The 18995-nt window shown below is 38.9% G+C and overlaps 1 protein-coding gene across 1 annotated transcript in view; it reads right to left on the minus strand.

The window, feature by feature from the left end:
* The window catches only part of ABCB11 (ATP binding cassette subfamily B member 11), an 85031-nt gene that overhangs the window by 52671 nt on the left and 13365 nt on the right, over positions 1-18995 (minus strand). Inside the window, exons 5-9 of the mRNA XM_059053947.2 lie at positions 18847-18934; positions 17586-17719; positions 8730-8901; positions 5703-5827; positions 4068-4242 (exon numbers count right to left, since the gene is read on the minus strand). Of these exons, the coding sequence (XP_058909930.1) occupies positions 4068-4242; positions 5703-5827; positions 8730-8901; positions 17586-17719; positions 18847-18934 (694 nt within the window). The remainder of the gene's footprint in view (positions 1-4067; positions 4243-5702; positions 5828-8729; positions 8902-17585; positions 17720-18846; positions 18935-18995) is intronic.

Genomic DNA, 18995 nt, shown 5'->3' on the forward strand with positions numbered 1-18995 from the left:
TAGTTCAGGGGTCAGTAAACACTTTCCATAAAGGGCCAGTTAGTAAAGATTTTAGGCTTTTTAGGCTATATGGGCTGAAGCAATTATTCAACTCAATTCCTTGACTATGTAGTACAAAAGCAGTCATAGACAGTAGGAAATGAATGACTGTAGCTATGTTCCAATAAAACTTTATTTAGAAAAACAGGCCACAGGCTGGATTTGACTTGTGGGCCATGGTTTGCTGATTCTAGACCAACTCACTGGTGGCCTGAACTGGTTTGGAGTCAAACCCTTGCTCAGCTTGGCTTTGCAAGCACTACCTCAAGCAAACATCTCTCTCGGGGTCCTCAGGGAAAGAGGGAGTGAGACAGACAGAGGCACACATCCTAATACCATTGCAGTAGCTAGCACACATCATTTCTCACCCCAAATATCTCACTCTTCAGCCCTGTGGACTGTGGTGTGGGAATAGGGAGGGCAAAAGAGACCTCTGGGGAATAATTTATCTGTGGGTGTGCTGTGCTGGAGAAAAGGGGATCTGTTCATAGAAAATAAACTTATGGTCACCAAATGGGAAAGGGGGGAAGGGATAAATTAGGAGTTTGGGATTAATGAATACACATTACTATATATAAAATAGATAAACAACAAGGTCCTACTGTATAGCACAGGGAATTATATTCAATATCTTGTAATAACCTATAATGGAAAAGAATCTGAAAAAGTATATATATACATATATAAAAAACTGAATCACTTTGCTCTACACCTGAAACTATCACAACATTGTAAATCAACTAGAGTTCAATTAAATAAGTAAATAAATTAATTAAATAAAAAGGGATCTGTGGCCCCTTGGAAGAGATTCAGAAACAGGAAAACAATAGTTAATAGGTCAAGCCTCAGAGTCACAGAGATCTGAGCTCAAATCCTACCCTGTGCTATCTGGTATATATTTCTCAACCTCATGGTTCCACTTCATTTTTAACTGGTAGCATAATGGCATCAATTACAGAATGAAGTTGTGAGTATTACACATGGTAATTATATTAAATACTTCACTCAGTGCTTGACACCTTGTATACACTGAATAATGATCCTCTCTATTACTGCTGTTACTTTTTCATTATCAAGTCCTGAAACTTTAGAGGGGCATGAAAGAGCAGCCATCAGCACCTTTCAGTTCCCTTTCATCTTTTTTTTTCATCTTTTTTTTTTAGATCATAGAGTATGTTTTTTGTCCATGTACAAGTGATACTAATTACAGTCATTTACGTGAAATACTTACCATTTATGCCCAATTACTGTGCAGCCAATAATGATTTTGTGCATCACAAAATGTGTTAGATTAACCTAATTGTTAATTAGTTTAATGTATTAAAAACACTCAACTCAGCTTATGCAAACTCAGCCTTTATAGTTTGTTGCTCAGAGCATGGCCAAAAAAGTGCAAGCACACTCGAGAGAGAGAGAGAGGGAGAGAGAGAACCAGAAAGGGAATGCTTACCAATGATTATACTGTTAAAGAATGTCTCTCATCTTCCCAAAGAAAAGTTTCTTAAGATGTAAGTGGAGGCTTGCAAGGAAAAGTTTAGGAAAAGGAGGTGAGGTTAGTTATTGATGATTAAAATGTTAGAGACACATAGTGTGCCATGTCTGCACATAGTAAGTACTCAAGAAATATCAGCTGAGAGAAGGAATTATTTACAGAAGGTATAGAGTAGCCTATAATCCAGAGGGCAGGAAACTTGAAGGTGAGAACTTGTTAAATGAGTTAAACAAGGACACCGTTAGACCAAGGTGGCTTTAATGCCACCTAATGTAACAGCCTACATAAGCGACCAGAATCTAAGCCTGCATGCCTCAAGGCTAAGAAATCAAAACCTAAGGACAACCAATCACAAACAGCCAATTAGGCTTTCCCCAATAAGGCAATTACTTAAGCTACTGTCTATCAAATAATTCCTTTGCTTTGCTTCCTCCTCTTCTCTATAAAAGTCTTTCCCCTAGCTTTTATTAATTTTTAAAAAAATTTTTATTAATTTTTTAATTTTTTAAAATTTTTTATTAATTTTATTATTATTCCCCTAGCTTTTATTAATAGACCACCCCCCTTCTTCTTCCACTTCTGGTTTGGTGTGCCCAATAGGAATTATGTTTTCTCAAACAAACTTCTAAAAATTTTAATATGCCTCAGTTTATCTTTTAACAGAACCATAAAATTGGATCTTCGCTGGAGAGAGTTACCAAGGGTAACTCAGTGATTCCAACTGGAATTGTGTATTTTCAATTTACCATTTTTTCATTTTTCCCTCTGAACTGTTATTTGTACACACTTCTGTCCCCTCCTTGCAGGCAAGGAATCAAAAGAAGGATGTCTTTTCTCAGTGCATATCTTTCTGCAGAGAGAGCAGATACAAGCTGCTGAGACTAAAGTCAACTACTGGTATTTCTAGTTTGGTAAAGCTGAAAGTTCTTAAGAATCATTAGGTCAATAAAGACAAAGGACTTTACAGTCAGATTTTAGACCTGCAGTACCTTCACTGGCTTTTCAAATGTGCAAAGCTATATTAAAGTTATTAAGAAAGTGGTTAAATTACGATAATAGTAACACTTTCCATCTATGCTATCCCTTTAAGGTTTACAAAACATTTTAACATGATTTATCATATTTAATTTTTTAAACAAACTTCAAGTGATGCCAGCTGTTTATCTTTCAAAGAAAAACTGAATTTTAAAAAGTCATTCTTAGTGTATTACCATGCTCTTAATGAAATAAAGTCAGTGCCTTAGAATGATTATGGTCTGACCTCTAATAATCATTTCTATTTGCAGGTGAAATTTCTATTCAACTTTCCCTAGAGATGTATTTATATAAAAGCAGTAGGTCTTAACTTGCAGGCTTCTGGCTAGCAAATTTCTGGTGCACAAAATTTTGGTATTTTGTTTTATTTAATTGATGCCTGTCCTACCTAGAATCTGGAGCCAAAATATTTTTTTAAAGAATCTTACATGAAACTACTTCCATGCTTTTAAAATTAATATAATTTATTGAATAATTAACAGACCAAATGGAACATATATTTCATGTTTTACCTCCCTGACCTCATGGAGCTTACTGTGTGAGGGTGGGAAGGGACAGGAACAAATGTAAATAAATGCAACTGTTCAGATTCATTCAAGGACTCTGAAGGAAAAGTTCAGTAAACCATGCAGGATAATAAAAGATTGGATGAGCATGAAAGACCTGACTGGGGAAGTGTCATCCAGTTGGGAATTTGAACAATGACAACAGTCTAACTGTAAGGAGAGGCGCTGTAAGCTAAGGAGGAAAGATGAGCGGGAGGAAGAGCTTTCCCTGACTCCATCCACACCTGCTATTCACTGTCGAGGTCCCTGTCCTCTGTAGCATATAATACCATCATCATTACGCATTATGTGATTATTTATTGTTTAGCTTCCCCGCTAAACTGTAAATTCCATCAAGGCAAATATCACATTTCTTTTGCTCACTACTGAATTCTCTACACTTTGCATGAGTCTGGCATATAGTAGATGCTCAATAATTAATTCTTGAAAGGACAACTGAAAAGATACTGGAAATTAAAGTAGCCAAGGCATTAGCTATAGCATGGCTACAGTGCAAGTGAGAAATAAAATATACTTGTATTCCCTGTTCAGTTGAGGATATTATTGGCTTTGTATTTTAGTAACTATGAGTGAGTGTATTTAACAACTATGTCCATTAGCACATATCTTATGCCATTATTAAGCTCAACCACATAAGCTGTTAATTTTTAGCTAGGAGATCCCTGACTTTCCATTTTCATCTTTTGGACTCAATCAGAAAAATCATTGTTTTACAGCTATAAAATCTTCTGTTGATTGGAAAGCATGAAATCACGAGTCTCATGAACTCAAATGCTCAGCATCCCTTTACTATAAAAGGCATACAGATGGACTCCATCAAATCGTTGAGGCTTTCCTCCTTCAGACACTAATAGGATAAACAGAATGCCTTCACTGTGGACTTCTCTGAGATACCGGCAGGAAATGTTCTATCTCGGTCATCAAAATGGAAGTACCTGGATAAGGGTTCCTGCTGTATATTCTCCATCATCCAGGACGAGTCTGGAACCATACCAGAAGGCCAAAGCATAACACAAGAAGATGAGACACCACATGAATCCAGTAAAGAATCCCATCACTATCCCTTTTCTAATTCCCCAGCGCTGGGCAAACACAAGATTTTTCTCATACCTGTGAAGAGAAAACATTTGAGTCTATTTCAGCAACAGCAACAGCAACAGCAGCAGCAGCAGTTCAAGTTAAAATGTTTAAAACAGGCCACAATGCAGTGGTTTTTTTTTTTTTTTTTTTTTTGCGGTATGCGGGCCTCTCACTGTTGTGGCCTCACCCGCTGCGGAGCACAGGCTCCGGACGCACAGGCTCAGCGGCCATGGCTCACGGGCTCAGTTGCTCCGCGGCATGTGGGATCTTCCCGGACCAGGGCACGAACCCGTGTCCCCTGCATCGGCAGGCGGATTCTCAACCACTGCGCCACCAGGGAAGCCCAATGCAGTGGTTTTAATCAATGATTATAAAGTCATTCCAAACACAGAGCAGGTTTATGGGAAGAAAACAACGATAATGCCTGTGTAGTTCCTTAAAATTTGCTTCAACCTGGCAATGACAATGTCTTGAAAGGATGATGCCTAACAAAGCCTCATAGTTGATTACTTCTTGGATGAGTACAGTGGGGTAAGCTTTGCCCCCCCAAAAAGAATTTTCAATACTAATGTATTGAAAATTACTAGACCCATGAGGGGTCTAGTATTATTTGTGTTTGAATTCTCTCATTAAGTCACATGACATGAAAGATAATATCTTCCATAGTGGAGGAAATATGCTAATGCAATTTTTTATGAGAAGTAAGGTAACCACAAACAAAAGAAGCAAAAGAAAAAAAATGAAAAGAGGATAATCAGAGGTTGTAAATCCTATTCTCTTTTTCATTTGGTGAATTTGGTAGCAACTGAGAATGTGATCATACTAGATCTACAACATATGAAATAAAAGTTTAGTTAAGTTGGTGGCTGTTTTATAAAATCAGTACCTGGCACCCAATAAGCACTCTAGATAAATGGAAGAATAAATAAAATCAAAGTTTTGACAACTGTGTTGTTTTGGTCATTTAGGTTTTGATTTTCATTAACAGTTAATCTCCTAGAATGATAGTCTATAATAGATCAATGCTAAATTTTATTTGATTAAATGGAAATCTTAGACTTAAAAAGAGCATATAGTACAGTAGCTGAATAAAACACACTGAATAAAAAAGTGCTCAATAAAAATGTGCAAAATTGCATTTCAGATCAGGTAGGCTTTTCCTTAATGTCAGAAGACAGTGTTTTAGACTGGCATGAAGTATGGTGTGTGTACACACACACCATCAGAGCTTGAAACAAATATCCAACCTAAGATGGCTTTCTAAAAGCCACAGACTGCATCATCTTCAAGAACACAGAGCTAAAGGCTTGGGAGTCTTTTGTAGGTGCTTTGACCAATCTAATTGCTTAGCTTAGCTACCTCTTGAACAAAAGCTCCCTCAGGGTACCATAGCAAGGTGAATCTGCCACTTTATAAAAAATGGGGAAGATTCAGGGTAGTATGCAGATCAACAAAGTTCAGGAAAGTGGCAGACATTTCAATTAACTAACCTTTCAACCTCTTTTTTCTCACCACCATAAGCAGCCACTGTTGGAATAGATGAGATGACTTCATCAGCCACTGCCCCTGCTTTGGCATAGGCCCTCAATTCATGGTCCGTAAACTTGGACACACTCTGAAGTCCAAATGAAAAAAATAAAATGTGAAGACCAGATAATTAGGGAAGTCACTCCGCCGTTCACTTATTCATCTAGCAGAACAAACAAGTAGCACAGGTTTGTTTTTTTTTTTTGTAGCACAGTTTAATACAAGACTAGATGCCCACTGGAACAGCATTTACCGAGGAAAGAATTTGGTCCAAGTTTGAGCCATGTTATTAAGCCTCATCCATGGGTGTTTGGTTGTTGACATATCAAAATGACTCCATTAAAAGTCAGCCTCAACAAAACTTCTCACAGAGTATGTCCTAAATAGGGCATTCTATGTGACCACAATGTTTCAGTCATCATATTAATGATGTTTTCAAGTCAAACCATGTCAGAGGTCATTGCTATTGTCCAAAGGCCATGTCACAGTTTACAGACAAATACCACATGCAAAGACCAAAGGCCCATGCAGGTGTCATATTCATTAGAATAAAGAATAAGGGAGAGGGTCTGAGCATGCAAAGGCATGATGCAGCAGAGGTAATTCCATAGGAGAAAGCTTCAGATAAATATTACACCACTTGACTCAACTGTAGGGACTCAACTAACTAGTTTCGCTTTTTACAAAAGGAAAGAAAAAGACATTGCACTTAATATTAAACAAGTTAGTTTTTCTAAAATTGGACCTGGATAGAGTCCTAGTTAGAATCAACCACCAAAGACTTCCCCGGCACAGATTAAGAAACAAGAAGGGGAAAAAGCAAATGTGAAAGATTAACTGACTCAGAAACCTAAAAATATATATAGTACCCAGACTAAGGGAGTTTATCTTCCAAGTTTTTCCAAATTTTTAGCAGCAAAACCCTTATCAAATAAAATCTTAGACAGAATTTTAACATATAAGATAAGTAAAAGTGGTATTTTATTACAATATATTTATTTCACAAGTCCACATTTTATAAATCTTGTGAATTGAGGCAACAATAAAGGAAAGTAAGGCTATTTTAATCAACATTAAAATTTGACTTTGGATGGTATGGCAGTTTTTACGACAATCCTCTTCTAATTTATTTCTGAAATATGTAATGAGCCATAGTAAGGAGAAAATTAAGTAGTTGCAAATGTTATCAGTTTTTATTGTAATGGCACATTAAAGAATCTCTTGATACTTCAATTAAACTGATATAGGAACTTAAAAGATGTATATTGGGAAATATCTAACAGTTGTTCATGTTTCCCATCATAGGTATATAAAAGTAATACAAAGGCATACAAAGCTACGATCAGTTCTAATATGTCATATTCTAATATGTCATATATTGCCCCCTCCACCTTTTTTTGTCCTGCTTTTTGAATTGAGCTTAGTGAAATTGCTCGTATCATTTTACACAAACATGCACACACCTGAATTCAAGAAGAAACAAGTGCAGAGCTACAACATTCCAAGTTGGTGACACATTTACAAGAAGCTGAAATATGGACACTGAGACGACAAGAGAAACTGTGCTTTGAGCCTACTTGAAATCAAGCTAACCAGTTTATGTTGTTGGTCTCCAACATGTTAAAACGTGACATATGATCCATTTGAGTGTGAATATTAATCTTTTGTGGGCTTGAAGAAAGAGATTAAATTTTTTTGGAGGGAAAAAAATGCTGAATCAAATGTTTGCAGACTGCCCAGTGACCCTCTGTGGAAGTTGAGGCTTCCCTGGAGTGCAGCTGGAAAGCATTTGGTAGGAAAGACTGTTGTAAAACTTGCATGATTTGGTGGATTGGGAAAAAAATAAAAGCTAATATCTCTTTAGTAATTAATTCTGTGCCAGATGCCATGCTAAGTGCATAACATGGATAATGCCTTGAGTCATCACAATGACTTTGGGAGGTACTAACCTTATTTTAACAATGAGGAAACTGACATTTTGACAAGTTGAACATATCTTTCTTGAGCCAGGTGGTAGAGCCAGGTGGTGACCTAGTTAAGTGGAATGAGCTCTTTGCTACTGTCACTCTGTATTACCTGGGAAACGCTTGAGTAATACAGCCAGTGGAGTGTAGAGAATATTTTGCTAGAAAATACAGTCATGGAGATCGGTACCTGTTGCTCAATGATGTGAATGTGTGTGCAGCTTTTCACTTAAATTCTATTCTCATTTACAGCAAATTATTAGTGTGCTTGATCCCATGACCTGTTATCTAATGTGGCTGCTCTAAAAGTAAAATAGAATAATTTCTCAGTCCTTGGGAGTGTTTTTTTAACTGGGATGACCCCAAATTCCTACTCTTATACTTTTTCTTGGGCTGCATACCTGGGGAATGGAACTGTGGCTGGGATACTTCTCTGAATGGGTCAGATAACCCTCTCTCTGAAACTGATCAGATGGAATGGAGAATACAGTGTAATTGTAGAAATCTCTTTTATTTGTTGGGCCTTTCTGAGGGGAGCATCTGAACTTGGGAGACCACGGGAAGCCACAGGCACACTGCAGAGCGAGTAGGGATTTAGAATCAGGCTTCCTTGAATTTGAATCCTATTCTGTCATTCACTGGCTGTGCAGTTCCAGGCAAGTCCCTTTACCTCTCTGAGCCTCCATTTCTTATATTTAAAATGGCATTAATACTTTATAAGGTTGTTATAAAATTAGAGATCATGTCCTTGAGGCTCCTAATAGTGCCTGGCAAAATAGTAAATATTCACTTAATGTAGTTGTTATTGTTATTAATACATAATATTTGTGTTATTAAAACATTATTAATCCCTAATCTAATAATGGAATGTTATTTGATACTGAGTAATAATCAAACAAAATAAATCAAAATGGTGATAATGATGTTGACTAAACGTACTCAGGAGAAGGGAATCAAGCTTCACATTTCTGGCTGTTTCTCAGTGCAAAAGTCTTCCCATGGAGAGAAGTGAGAAGACATTCTTACCAGACCAATGACGGCTGCTCCAATCCCAATGAGAGGGCTGACAGAGATAATAACCAAGGTCAGTTTCCAACCCCGGTAAAATCCCAGCAGGAACCCACAGACGCTCGTGGTCATGCGCTGAATGAAAATGGCCATGTGGTCGGCAATGGCATCATTGATTTTGTTAATATCACTAGAAACAAGAGAGGCTTTGGTCACTAAAACTGAATTTGGTCAATTCAATATCTTGCTGAGAAAGTACAATCTTTCCTTTCTAAACACTCCTATTTCTGTACCCCATTGACCTTGGGAAACTTAATAGCTTCTCACATCTTGGAAATTTTGCTGCAGCTTGGGAGGGCAGCAAGCCTCTCCCCTCATAGCCAAGGGAGTGTGTCCTTAATCCAGTTTTCCTGACTGGTGTTCATTCAACATAGGCAAAGACTTTTGGAAACCCTTTTACTTGTCTCTTTCTTTCTTAAAGCTAACATCCTTGGTTTGTCCTAAACAGCCCTTCTTTCCTTTATACCTGCTAAATCTTTTCAGCCTCAAGGTTCTACTCACATACCACCTATTTCATAAAAATTTATATAATCCCTCAGGGAGAAGTAATATCTTCTTTCCTGTGTTTCCATAGCAATGTAATTAATCTGTATATATGTGTATATGTATGTGTATGTAATTATTGCTTTCTGCTTATAGGCAGTATAGAATTGTGGTTAACAGCACAGACTCTGGAGCCAGACCCCGAGTTTAAACACAAGCTCTTCTTGGGCAAGTTACTTAGCCTTTCTGTGTCTCAGTTTCCTCATCTATAAAATGCGGATAAAAACAGAACCTACCTCAGTCGGTCGCAGTGAGGATTAGTTAATACACGTAAAGTATTGGCTTGGCTCAAAAGTTCGTTCGGGTTTTTCTGTAACATATGGAAAATCCGAACGAACTTTTTGGCCAAGCCAATATGTAGACCAGTGCCTAGCATACAGTAAGCAATCAATGTATGTTAGCTCTGATTACTTGCTTGAATCCTTTATCCCTCCTACTAGGCTGTAAGTTCCTTGAGATCAGGAGCTCTGTGGTATATCTTTATGCCTTGCATAGGGTAAGTGCTCCTGAGTATTGGTTGATGATAATTACATTAAATTCATATTCCTGTGAACATTCCCATAATCTCTTGTCCAGATAGAGCAACCAAGGCTCAGGACTTGATAGCAAAAAAGGACCTTAGACATTACAGAGAGATTACACAATTGTATTCTAGCAAGGTTAAGTATCTGTTCAAGGTCAAAGTAAGTAAAGGGCAGAATGAGTGCTGGAGTCTAGGGGCCCCAACATTCAGTCTGCTTTTATCTTCACTACACTACACACTAACTGTCTTTCATGGGACCTCAAACTTAAATTCAACACGGTTCAATGGTTCTCTTTACTCAGGGCTCATTCAAAAATTATGGCTGGGGGGGCACTATTAATGACCCAAACTAGTATTTAGGTGTAAACTAGATTTAAATCTAGTTTTTCAGTTTGAATCTTCCTCAAACTATTTTGAATTTTTTTTTGTTTTTGTCACTATATGTGGAAATTATGTTAACAGACAAAGCAAGATAATTCTTTCTAATCGTATTGTTTTCCTTATGGGTATGTAAATAGATGGTGACATTCCTCAATTTCTTCTTTTAAGATCAAATAACCCTACATCCTTTAAACTCTCTTCTATAATACTTCATTTCTAGTATTTTAGTCCAGGACCTACAAACCAAATTATAGTATCCCGATTTTCAATTCTTATTGTCATTTTGGAGGAGCTTCAAGATGGCGGAAGAGTAAGACGTGGAGATCACCTTCCTTCCCACATATACATCAGAAATACATCTACATGTGGAACAACTCCTATAGAACATCTACTGAACGCTCGCAGAAGACCTCAGACCTCCCAAAAGACAAGAAACGCCCCCACGTACCTGAGTAGGGCAAAAGGAAAAAGAAAAAACAGAGACAAAAGAATAGGGACGGGACCTGCACCAGTGGGAGGGAGCTGTGAAGGAGGAAAGGTTTCCACACACTAGAAGCCCCTTCGCGGGTGGAGACTGTGGGTGGCGGAGGGGGGAAGCTTCGGGCCCGCGGAGGAGAGCGCAGTAACAGAGGTGCGGAGGGCAAAGCGGAGAGATTCCCGCAGAGGGTCGGTGCCGACCAGCACTCACCAGCCTGAGAGGCTTGTCTGCTCACCCGCCGGGGCGGACGGGGGCTGGGAGCTGAGGCTCGAGCTTCGGTCGGAAGCTGGGAGAGGACTGGGGTTGGCGACGTGAACACAGCCTGAAGGGGTTAGTGAGCCATGGCTAGCCGGGAGGGAGTCCGGGAGACGTCTGGAGCTGCCGAAGAGGCAAGAGACTTCTTCCTGCCTCTTTGTTTACTGGTGCACGAGCAGAGGGGATTAAGATCGCTGCCTAAAGGAGCTCCAGAGACGGGCGCGAGCCGTGGCTATCAGCGCAGACCTCAGAGACGGGCATGAGACGCTAAGGCTGCTGCCGCTGCCACCAAAAAGCCTATGTGCGAGCACAGGTCACTCTCCACACCTCCCCTCTCGGTAGTCTGTGCAGCCCGCCACTGCCAGGGTCCCGTGATCCAGGGACAACTTCCCTGGGAGAACGCACGGCGCACCTCAGGCTGGTGCAACATCATGGCGGCCTCTGCCGCCGCAGGCTCGCCCCGCACTCCTTGCCCCTCCCTCCCCATGGCCTGAGTGAACTAGAGCGCGCGAATCAGCTGCTCCTTTAACCCCGTCCTGTCTGAGCGAAGAACAGACACCCTCAGGCGACCTACACACAGAGGCGGGTCCAAGTCCAAAGCTGAACTGCGGGAGCTGTGTGAACAAAGAAGAGAAAGGGAAATCTCTCCCAGCAGCCTCAGGAGCAGTGGATTAAATCTCCACAATCAACTTGATGTACGCTGCATCTGTGTTATACCTGAATAGACAACGAATCACCCCAAATTGAGGAGGTGGACTTTGGGAGCAATGATATATATATTTTTGTCCCTTTTTCTCTTTTTCCATGTGGATGACAGGCTCTTGGTGCTCCAGCCAGGTATCAGGGCTGTGCCTCTGAGGTGGGAGAGCCAATTTCAGGACGCTGGTCCACAAGAGACCTTCCAACTCCACGTAATATCAAACGGTGAAAATCTCCCATAGATCTCCATCTCAACGCCAAAACCCAGCTCCACTCAACGACCAGCAAGCTACAGTGCTGGACACCCTATGCCAAACAACTAGCAAGACAGGAACACAACACGATCCATTATCAGAGAGACTGCCTAAAATCATAATAAGGCCACAGACACCCCAAAACACACCACCAGACGTGGACCTGCCCACCAGAAAGACAAGATCCAGCCTCATCCACCAGAACACAGGCACTAGTCCCCCCAACCAGGAAACATACTCAACCCACTGAACCAACCTTAGCCACTGGGGACAGACACCAAAAACAACGGGAACTACGAACCTGCAGACTGCGAAAAGGAGAACCCAAACACAGTAAGTTAAGCAAAATAAGAAGACAGAGAAACACACAGCAGATGAAGGAGCAAGGCAAAGCCACACCAGACCTAAAAAATGAAGAGGAAATAGGCAGTCTACCTGAAAAAGAATTCAGAATAATGATAGTAAAGATGATCCAAAATCTTGGAAATAGAATGGAGAAAATACAAGAAACATTTAATAAGGACCTAGAAGAACTAAAGAGCAAACAAACAGTGATGGACAACACAATAAATGAAATTAAAAATTCTCTAGAAGGGATCAATAGCAGAATAACTGAGGCAGAAGAAGGGATAAGTGACCTGGAAGATAAAATAGTGGAAATAACTACCTGAGAGCAGAATAAAGAAAAAAGAATGAAAACAATTGAGGACAGTCTCAGAGACCTCTGGGACAACATTAAATGCACCAACATTCGAATTATAGGGGTCCCAGAAGAAGAAGAGAAAAAGAAAGGGACTGAGAAAATATATGAAGAGATTATAGTTGAAAACTTCACTAATATGGGAAAGGAAATAGTTAATCAAGTCCAGGAAGCACAGAGAGTCCCATACAGGATAAATGCAAGGAGAAACATGCCAAGACACATATGAGTCAAACTATCAAAAATTAAATACAAAGAAAAAGTATTCAAACCAGCAAGGGAAAAACAACAAATAACACACAAGGGAATCCCCATAAGGTGAACAACTGATCTTTCAGCAGAAACCCTGCAGGCCAGAAGGGAGTGGCAGGACATATTTAAAGTGATGAAGGAGAAAAAACTACAACCAAGATTACTCTACCCAGCAAGGATCTCATTCAGATTTGATGGAGAAATTAAAACCTTTACAGACAAGCAAAAGCTAAGAGAACTCAGCACCACCAAACCAGCTTTACAACAAATGCTAAAGGAAATTCCTAGGCAGGAAACACAAGAGAAGGCAAAGACCTACAATAACAAACCCCAAACAATTAAGAAAATGGTAATAGGAACATACATATCAATAATTACCTTAAATGTAAATGGATTAAATGCTCCAACCAAAAGACATAGATTGGCTGAATGGATACAGAAACAAGACCCATATATATGCTGTCTGTAAGTGACCCACCTCAGACCTAGGGACACATACAGACTGAAAGTGAGGGGATGGAGAAAGATATTCCATGAAAATGGAAATCAAAAGAAAGCTGGAGTAGAAATTCTCATATCAGAGAAAATAGACTTTAAAACAAAGACTATTACAAGAGACAAAGAAGGACACTATATAATGATGAAGGGATCAATCCAAGAAGAAGATATAACAATTGTAAATATTTATGCACTCAACATAGGAGCACTCCAATACATAAGACAAATACTAACAGCCATAAAAGGGGAAATTGACAGTAACACATTAATAGTAGGGGACTTTAACACCCCACTTTCACCAATGGACAGATCATCCAACATGAAAATAAATAAGGAAACACAAGCTTTAAATGATACGTTAAACAAGATGGACTTAATTGATATTTATAGGACATTCCACCCCAAAACAACAGAATACACATTCTGCTCAAGTGCTCATGGAACATTCTCCAGGATAGATCATATCTTGGGTCACAAATCAAGCCTTGGTAAATTTAAGAAAATTGAAGTCATATCAAGTGTCTTTTCTGACCATAATGCTATGAGACTAGATATCAATTACAGGAAAAAAAATCTGTGAAAAATACAAACACATGGAGGCTAGACAATACACTACTTAATAACCAACAGATCACTGAAGAAATCAAAGAGGAAATCACAAAATACCTAGAAACAAATGACAATGAAAACATGACAACCCAAAACCTATGGGATGCAGCAAAAGCAGTTCTATGAGGGAAGTTATAGCAAAAGGGTCCTACCTTAAGAAAAAAGAAACATCTCAAATAAACAACCTAACCTTACACCTAAAGCAATTAGAGAAAGAAAAACAACAAAAACCCCCAAAGTTAGCAGAAGGAAGAAATCATAAAGATCAGATCAGAAATAAATGAAAAAGAAATGAAGGAAACAATAGCAAAGGTCAACAAAATCAAAAGCTGGTTCTTTGAGAAGATAAACAAAATTGATAAACCATTAGCCAGACTCATCAAGAAAAAAAGGGAGAATATTCAAATCAATAGAATTAGAAATGAAAAAGGAGAAGTAACAACTGCCACTGCAGAAATACAAAGGATCATGAGAGATTACTACAAGCAACTGTATGCCAATAAAATGGACAACCTGGAAGAAATGGAAAAATTCTTAGAAATGCACAACCTGCTGAGACTGAACCAGGAAGAAACAGAAAATATGAACAGACCAATCACAAGCACTGAAATTGAAACTGTGATTAAAAATCTTCCAACAAACAAACGCCCAGGACCAGATGGCTTCACAGGTGAATTCTATCAAACATTTAGAGAAGAGCTAACACCTATCCTTCTCAAACTCTTCCAAAAGATAGCAGCGGGAGGAACACTCTCAAACTCATTCTACGAGGCCACTATCACTCTGATACCAAAACCAGACAAAGAGGTCACAAAAAAAGAAAACTACAGGCCAATATCACTGATGAATATAGATGCAAAAATCCTCAACAAAATACTAGGAAACAGAATCCAACAGCACATTAAAAGATCATACACCATGATCAAGTGGGGTTTATCCCACTAATGCAAGGATTCTTCAATATATGCAAATCAGTCAATGTGATACACCGTACTAGCAAGTTGAAGGAGAAAAACCATATGATCATCTCAACATATACAGAGAAAGCTTTCGACAAAATTCAATACCCATTTATGATAAAAACTCTCCAGAAAGTAGGCATACAGGGAACTTCTTACCTCAAAATAATAAAGGCCATACATGACAAACCCACAGCCAACATCATCCTCAATGGTGAAAACCTGAAACCATTTCCACTAAGATCAGGAACAAGACAAGGTTGCCCACTCTCACCACTCTTATTCAACATAGTTTTGGAATTTTTAGCACAGCAATCAGAGAAGAAAAAGAAATAAAAGGAATCCAAATCAGAAAAGAAGAAGTAAATCTGTCACTATTTGCAGATGACATGGTACTATACATAGAGAACCCTAAAGATGCTACCAGAAAACTACTAGAGCTAATCAATGAATTTGGTAATGTAGCAGGATACAAAATTAAAGCACAGAAATCTCTTGCATTCCTATAAACTGATGATGAGAAATCTGAAAGTGAAATTAAGAAAACACTCTAATTTACCATTGCTACAAAGGGAATGAAATATCTAGGGATAAACCTACCTAAGGAGACAAAAGACCTGTATGCATAAAATTATGACACTGATGAAAGAAATTAAAGATGATATAAATAGATGGAGAGATATACCATGTTCTTGGATTGGAAGAATCAATATTGTGAAAATGACTCTACTACCCAAAGCAATCTACAGATTCAATGCAATCCCTATCAAACTACCACTGGTATTTTTCACAGAACTAGAATAAAAAATTTCACAATTTGTATGGAAACACAAAAGACCCCGAATAGCCAAAGCAATCTTGAGAAAGAAAAACAGAGTTGGAGGAATCAGGCTCCCTGACTTCAGACTATACTACAAAGATACAGTAATCAAGACAGTATGGCACTGGCAGAAAAACAGAAATAGATCAATGGAACAGGATAGAAAGCCCAGAGAGAAACCCACGCACATGTGGTCACCTTATCTTTGATAAAGGAGGCAAGAATATACAGTGCAGAAAAGACAGCCTCTTCAATAAGTGGTGCTGGGAAAACTGGACAGCTACATGTAAAAGAATGAAATTAGAACACTCCCTAACACCATACAAAAAAAATAAACTCAAAATGGATTAAAGACCTAAATGTAAGGCCAGACACTATCAAGCGCTTAGAGGAAATCATAGGCAGAACACTCTATGACATAAATCACAGCAAGATCCTTTTTGACACACCTCCTAGAGGAATGGAAATAAAAACAAAAATAAACAAATGGGACCTAATGAAACTTAAAAGCTTTTGCACAGCAAAGGAAACCATAAACAAGACGAAAAGACAACCCTCAGAATGGGAGAAAATATTTGCAAATGAAGCAACTGACAAAGGATTAATCTCCAAAATTTACAAGCAGTTCATGCAGCTCAATATCAAAAAAACAAACAAACCAATCCAAAAATGGGCAGAAGATCTAAATAGACATTTCTCCAAAGAAGATATACAGATTGCCAACAAACACATGAAAGAATGCTCAACATCATTAATCATTAGAGAAATGCAACTCAAAACTACAATGAGATATCATCTCACACTGGTCAGATTGGCCCTCATCAAAAACTCTAGAAACAATAAATGCTGGAGAGGGTGTGGAGAAAAGGGAACCCTCTTGCACTGTTGTTGGGAATGTAAATTGATAGAGCCACTATGGAGAACACTATGGAGGGTCCTTAAAAAGCTAAAAATAGAACTACCATACGACCCAGCAATCCCACTACTGGGCATATACCCTGAGAAAACCATAATTCAAAAAGAGTCATGTACCAAAATGTTCATTGCAGCTTTATTTACAGTAGCCAGTACATGGAAGCAACCTAAGTGTCCATCAACAGATGAATGAATAAAGAAGATGTGGCACATATATACAATGGAATATTACTCAGCCATAAAAAGGAATGAAACTGAGTTATTTGTAGTGAGGTGGATGGACCTAGCGACTGTCATACAGAGTGAAGTAACTCAGAAAGAGAAAAACAAATACCGTATGCTAACACATATATGTGGAATCTAAAGAAAAAAAAATTGTCATGAAGAACCTAGGGGCAAGACGGGAATAAATATGCAGACCTACTAGTGAATGGACTTGAGGATACGGGGAGGGGGAAGGGTAAGCTGGGACAAAGTGAGAGAGTGGCATGGACATATATACACTACCAAACTACCAATCGTAGAATAGATAGCTAGTGGGAAGCAGCCGCATAGCACAGGGAGATCAGCTCGGTGCTTTGTGAACACCTAGAGGGGTGGGATAGGGAGGGTGGTAGGGAGGGAGACGCAAGAGGGAAGAGATATGGGGACATATGTATATGTATAACTGATTCACTTTGTTATAAAGCAGAAACTAACACACCATTGAAGCAATTATAGTCCAATAAAGATGTTAAAAAAAATAGTCATTTTGATGAAGCCGTGAATCCTAGGAAAAAAAGCCATGCTCCCTGTAAAAGCCCAACTTAAGAGACAAAATGTATCAAAAAGAACTGAAAATGTGTTTCCAATTGTTGTTTAATTTGGAAACAAGTGTTTCATTAGCAAAAATTCACATATTCATTAAAAAGTCCTACAAGCCACTTACTCAGAAAATCTTGTATTCAGCTCTCCCACTGAATTGCAGTCGAACCATCCTATTTCCATTCTCATTATTCTCCTAAAGTACAGTTTTCTCATTTTCTGTATCTGACGAGCTGCAGCAATTACCCAAAAGCATATCTGTAAATGGAGCAAGAAATGTTTAGCATTGTGATAAAAATAGTCATTAATCCCTTCTCTTTTCAGAAGAAAATATTTTCACTATGACAGTTGAGAAAAGGACAAAAGTAATTCACAGCATGCCTCTTGTTGGGAATTAAGGTGTGAGCTCTGGCATCTGCTGCCGAAAGTGGGGCTGAGCCGAACCAATGTAAACAGGGAAGCCAGAGGCTTGGTTTTGAATCCAGATCGGCCACTTGCAGAGTTAACTTTACTAAGTTTCACTTCCCTCATGTGTAAAAGAAGGCTTATCACACCAAAAATAAATTATTACTCTTAAATCACTACTTTTGCATGCCACTTCTGATGAATTTTTCCCCTGAGGAGCCTGCCAATAAGCATTCATACATTGTTTTCCAGCTGTTGGACAATGATTTTCAGAGAAAGTAAGACAAACATTATGACATAAGCAGGGAATCTTGCTGATAGTTTCCCCCATGCAAGCAAAATAAGACTGTCGTTAAAACTCCAGTGCCAGAATGGTGAAAATTGACACATTTCTCTTTACAACTAACACTAACTTCCTGGAATTCTTAAATGAATGGAGAGTAGGGGGGATTTACTATTTTTCCTACATTAGTAGGAAAAAGATGAAATACTTTTCTTCCTTAATAAGAGTTAACTCCAAGCCCTCCCATAACTGAAATCTAGAATATGGATTCAGTTTACAGAACTTCGGTTGGACTGCAGTTTGGTGTGACTTTAGCAAAAACAGAGAAAAAGAAAGTCAAGTTTGCTTTCCTCCTACTCCCCACTCCCAGCTTTTTCCAGGTACCAAGAAGGTTCGTACTTGCTCTCCCTGTACAAACACACCCACAGCTGTCTATTTCTGAGTTTAGACGAGAGGATGAAGCAGGGAGGGCAGGGGAAAACGAGACACTGAAGCTAAAAGTCTATTCTCCATTTCTCTGGACAAGCGTTCCTCCCCAGCTGAGAGGAAGAATCCTTCCCCACCGTCTGTTGTCTGCCTGAAATAAAGCTGTAGTCCTTGGGGTTTCTGAATAGCTTTAAAGAACACATTTTGCATTTCATTGTCACGTCTTTGAACCCAGCTGCTGATCTATAAATAAAATGGAGGCGTCACTAACTTGAATATATCCTGTGACAAGTACCGCGACAGCGATGCCAGCATAGTAACTGGCAAACTTGACCATTTCACTTTCAATGTCCAGAAACCTTCAAAAGAGGGAAAAAATGGTAAGACTCACAGGTAGGATCTAGCTAACAAAGATTGCAT

Source organism: Kogia breviceps, chromosome 2, assembly GCF_026419965.1.
Source record: "Kogia breviceps isolate mKogBre1 chromosome 2, mKogBre1 haplotype 1, whole genome shotgun sequence".
NCBI lineage: Eukaryota > Metazoa > Chordata > Mammalia > Artiodactyla > Physeteridae > Kogia > Kogia breviceps.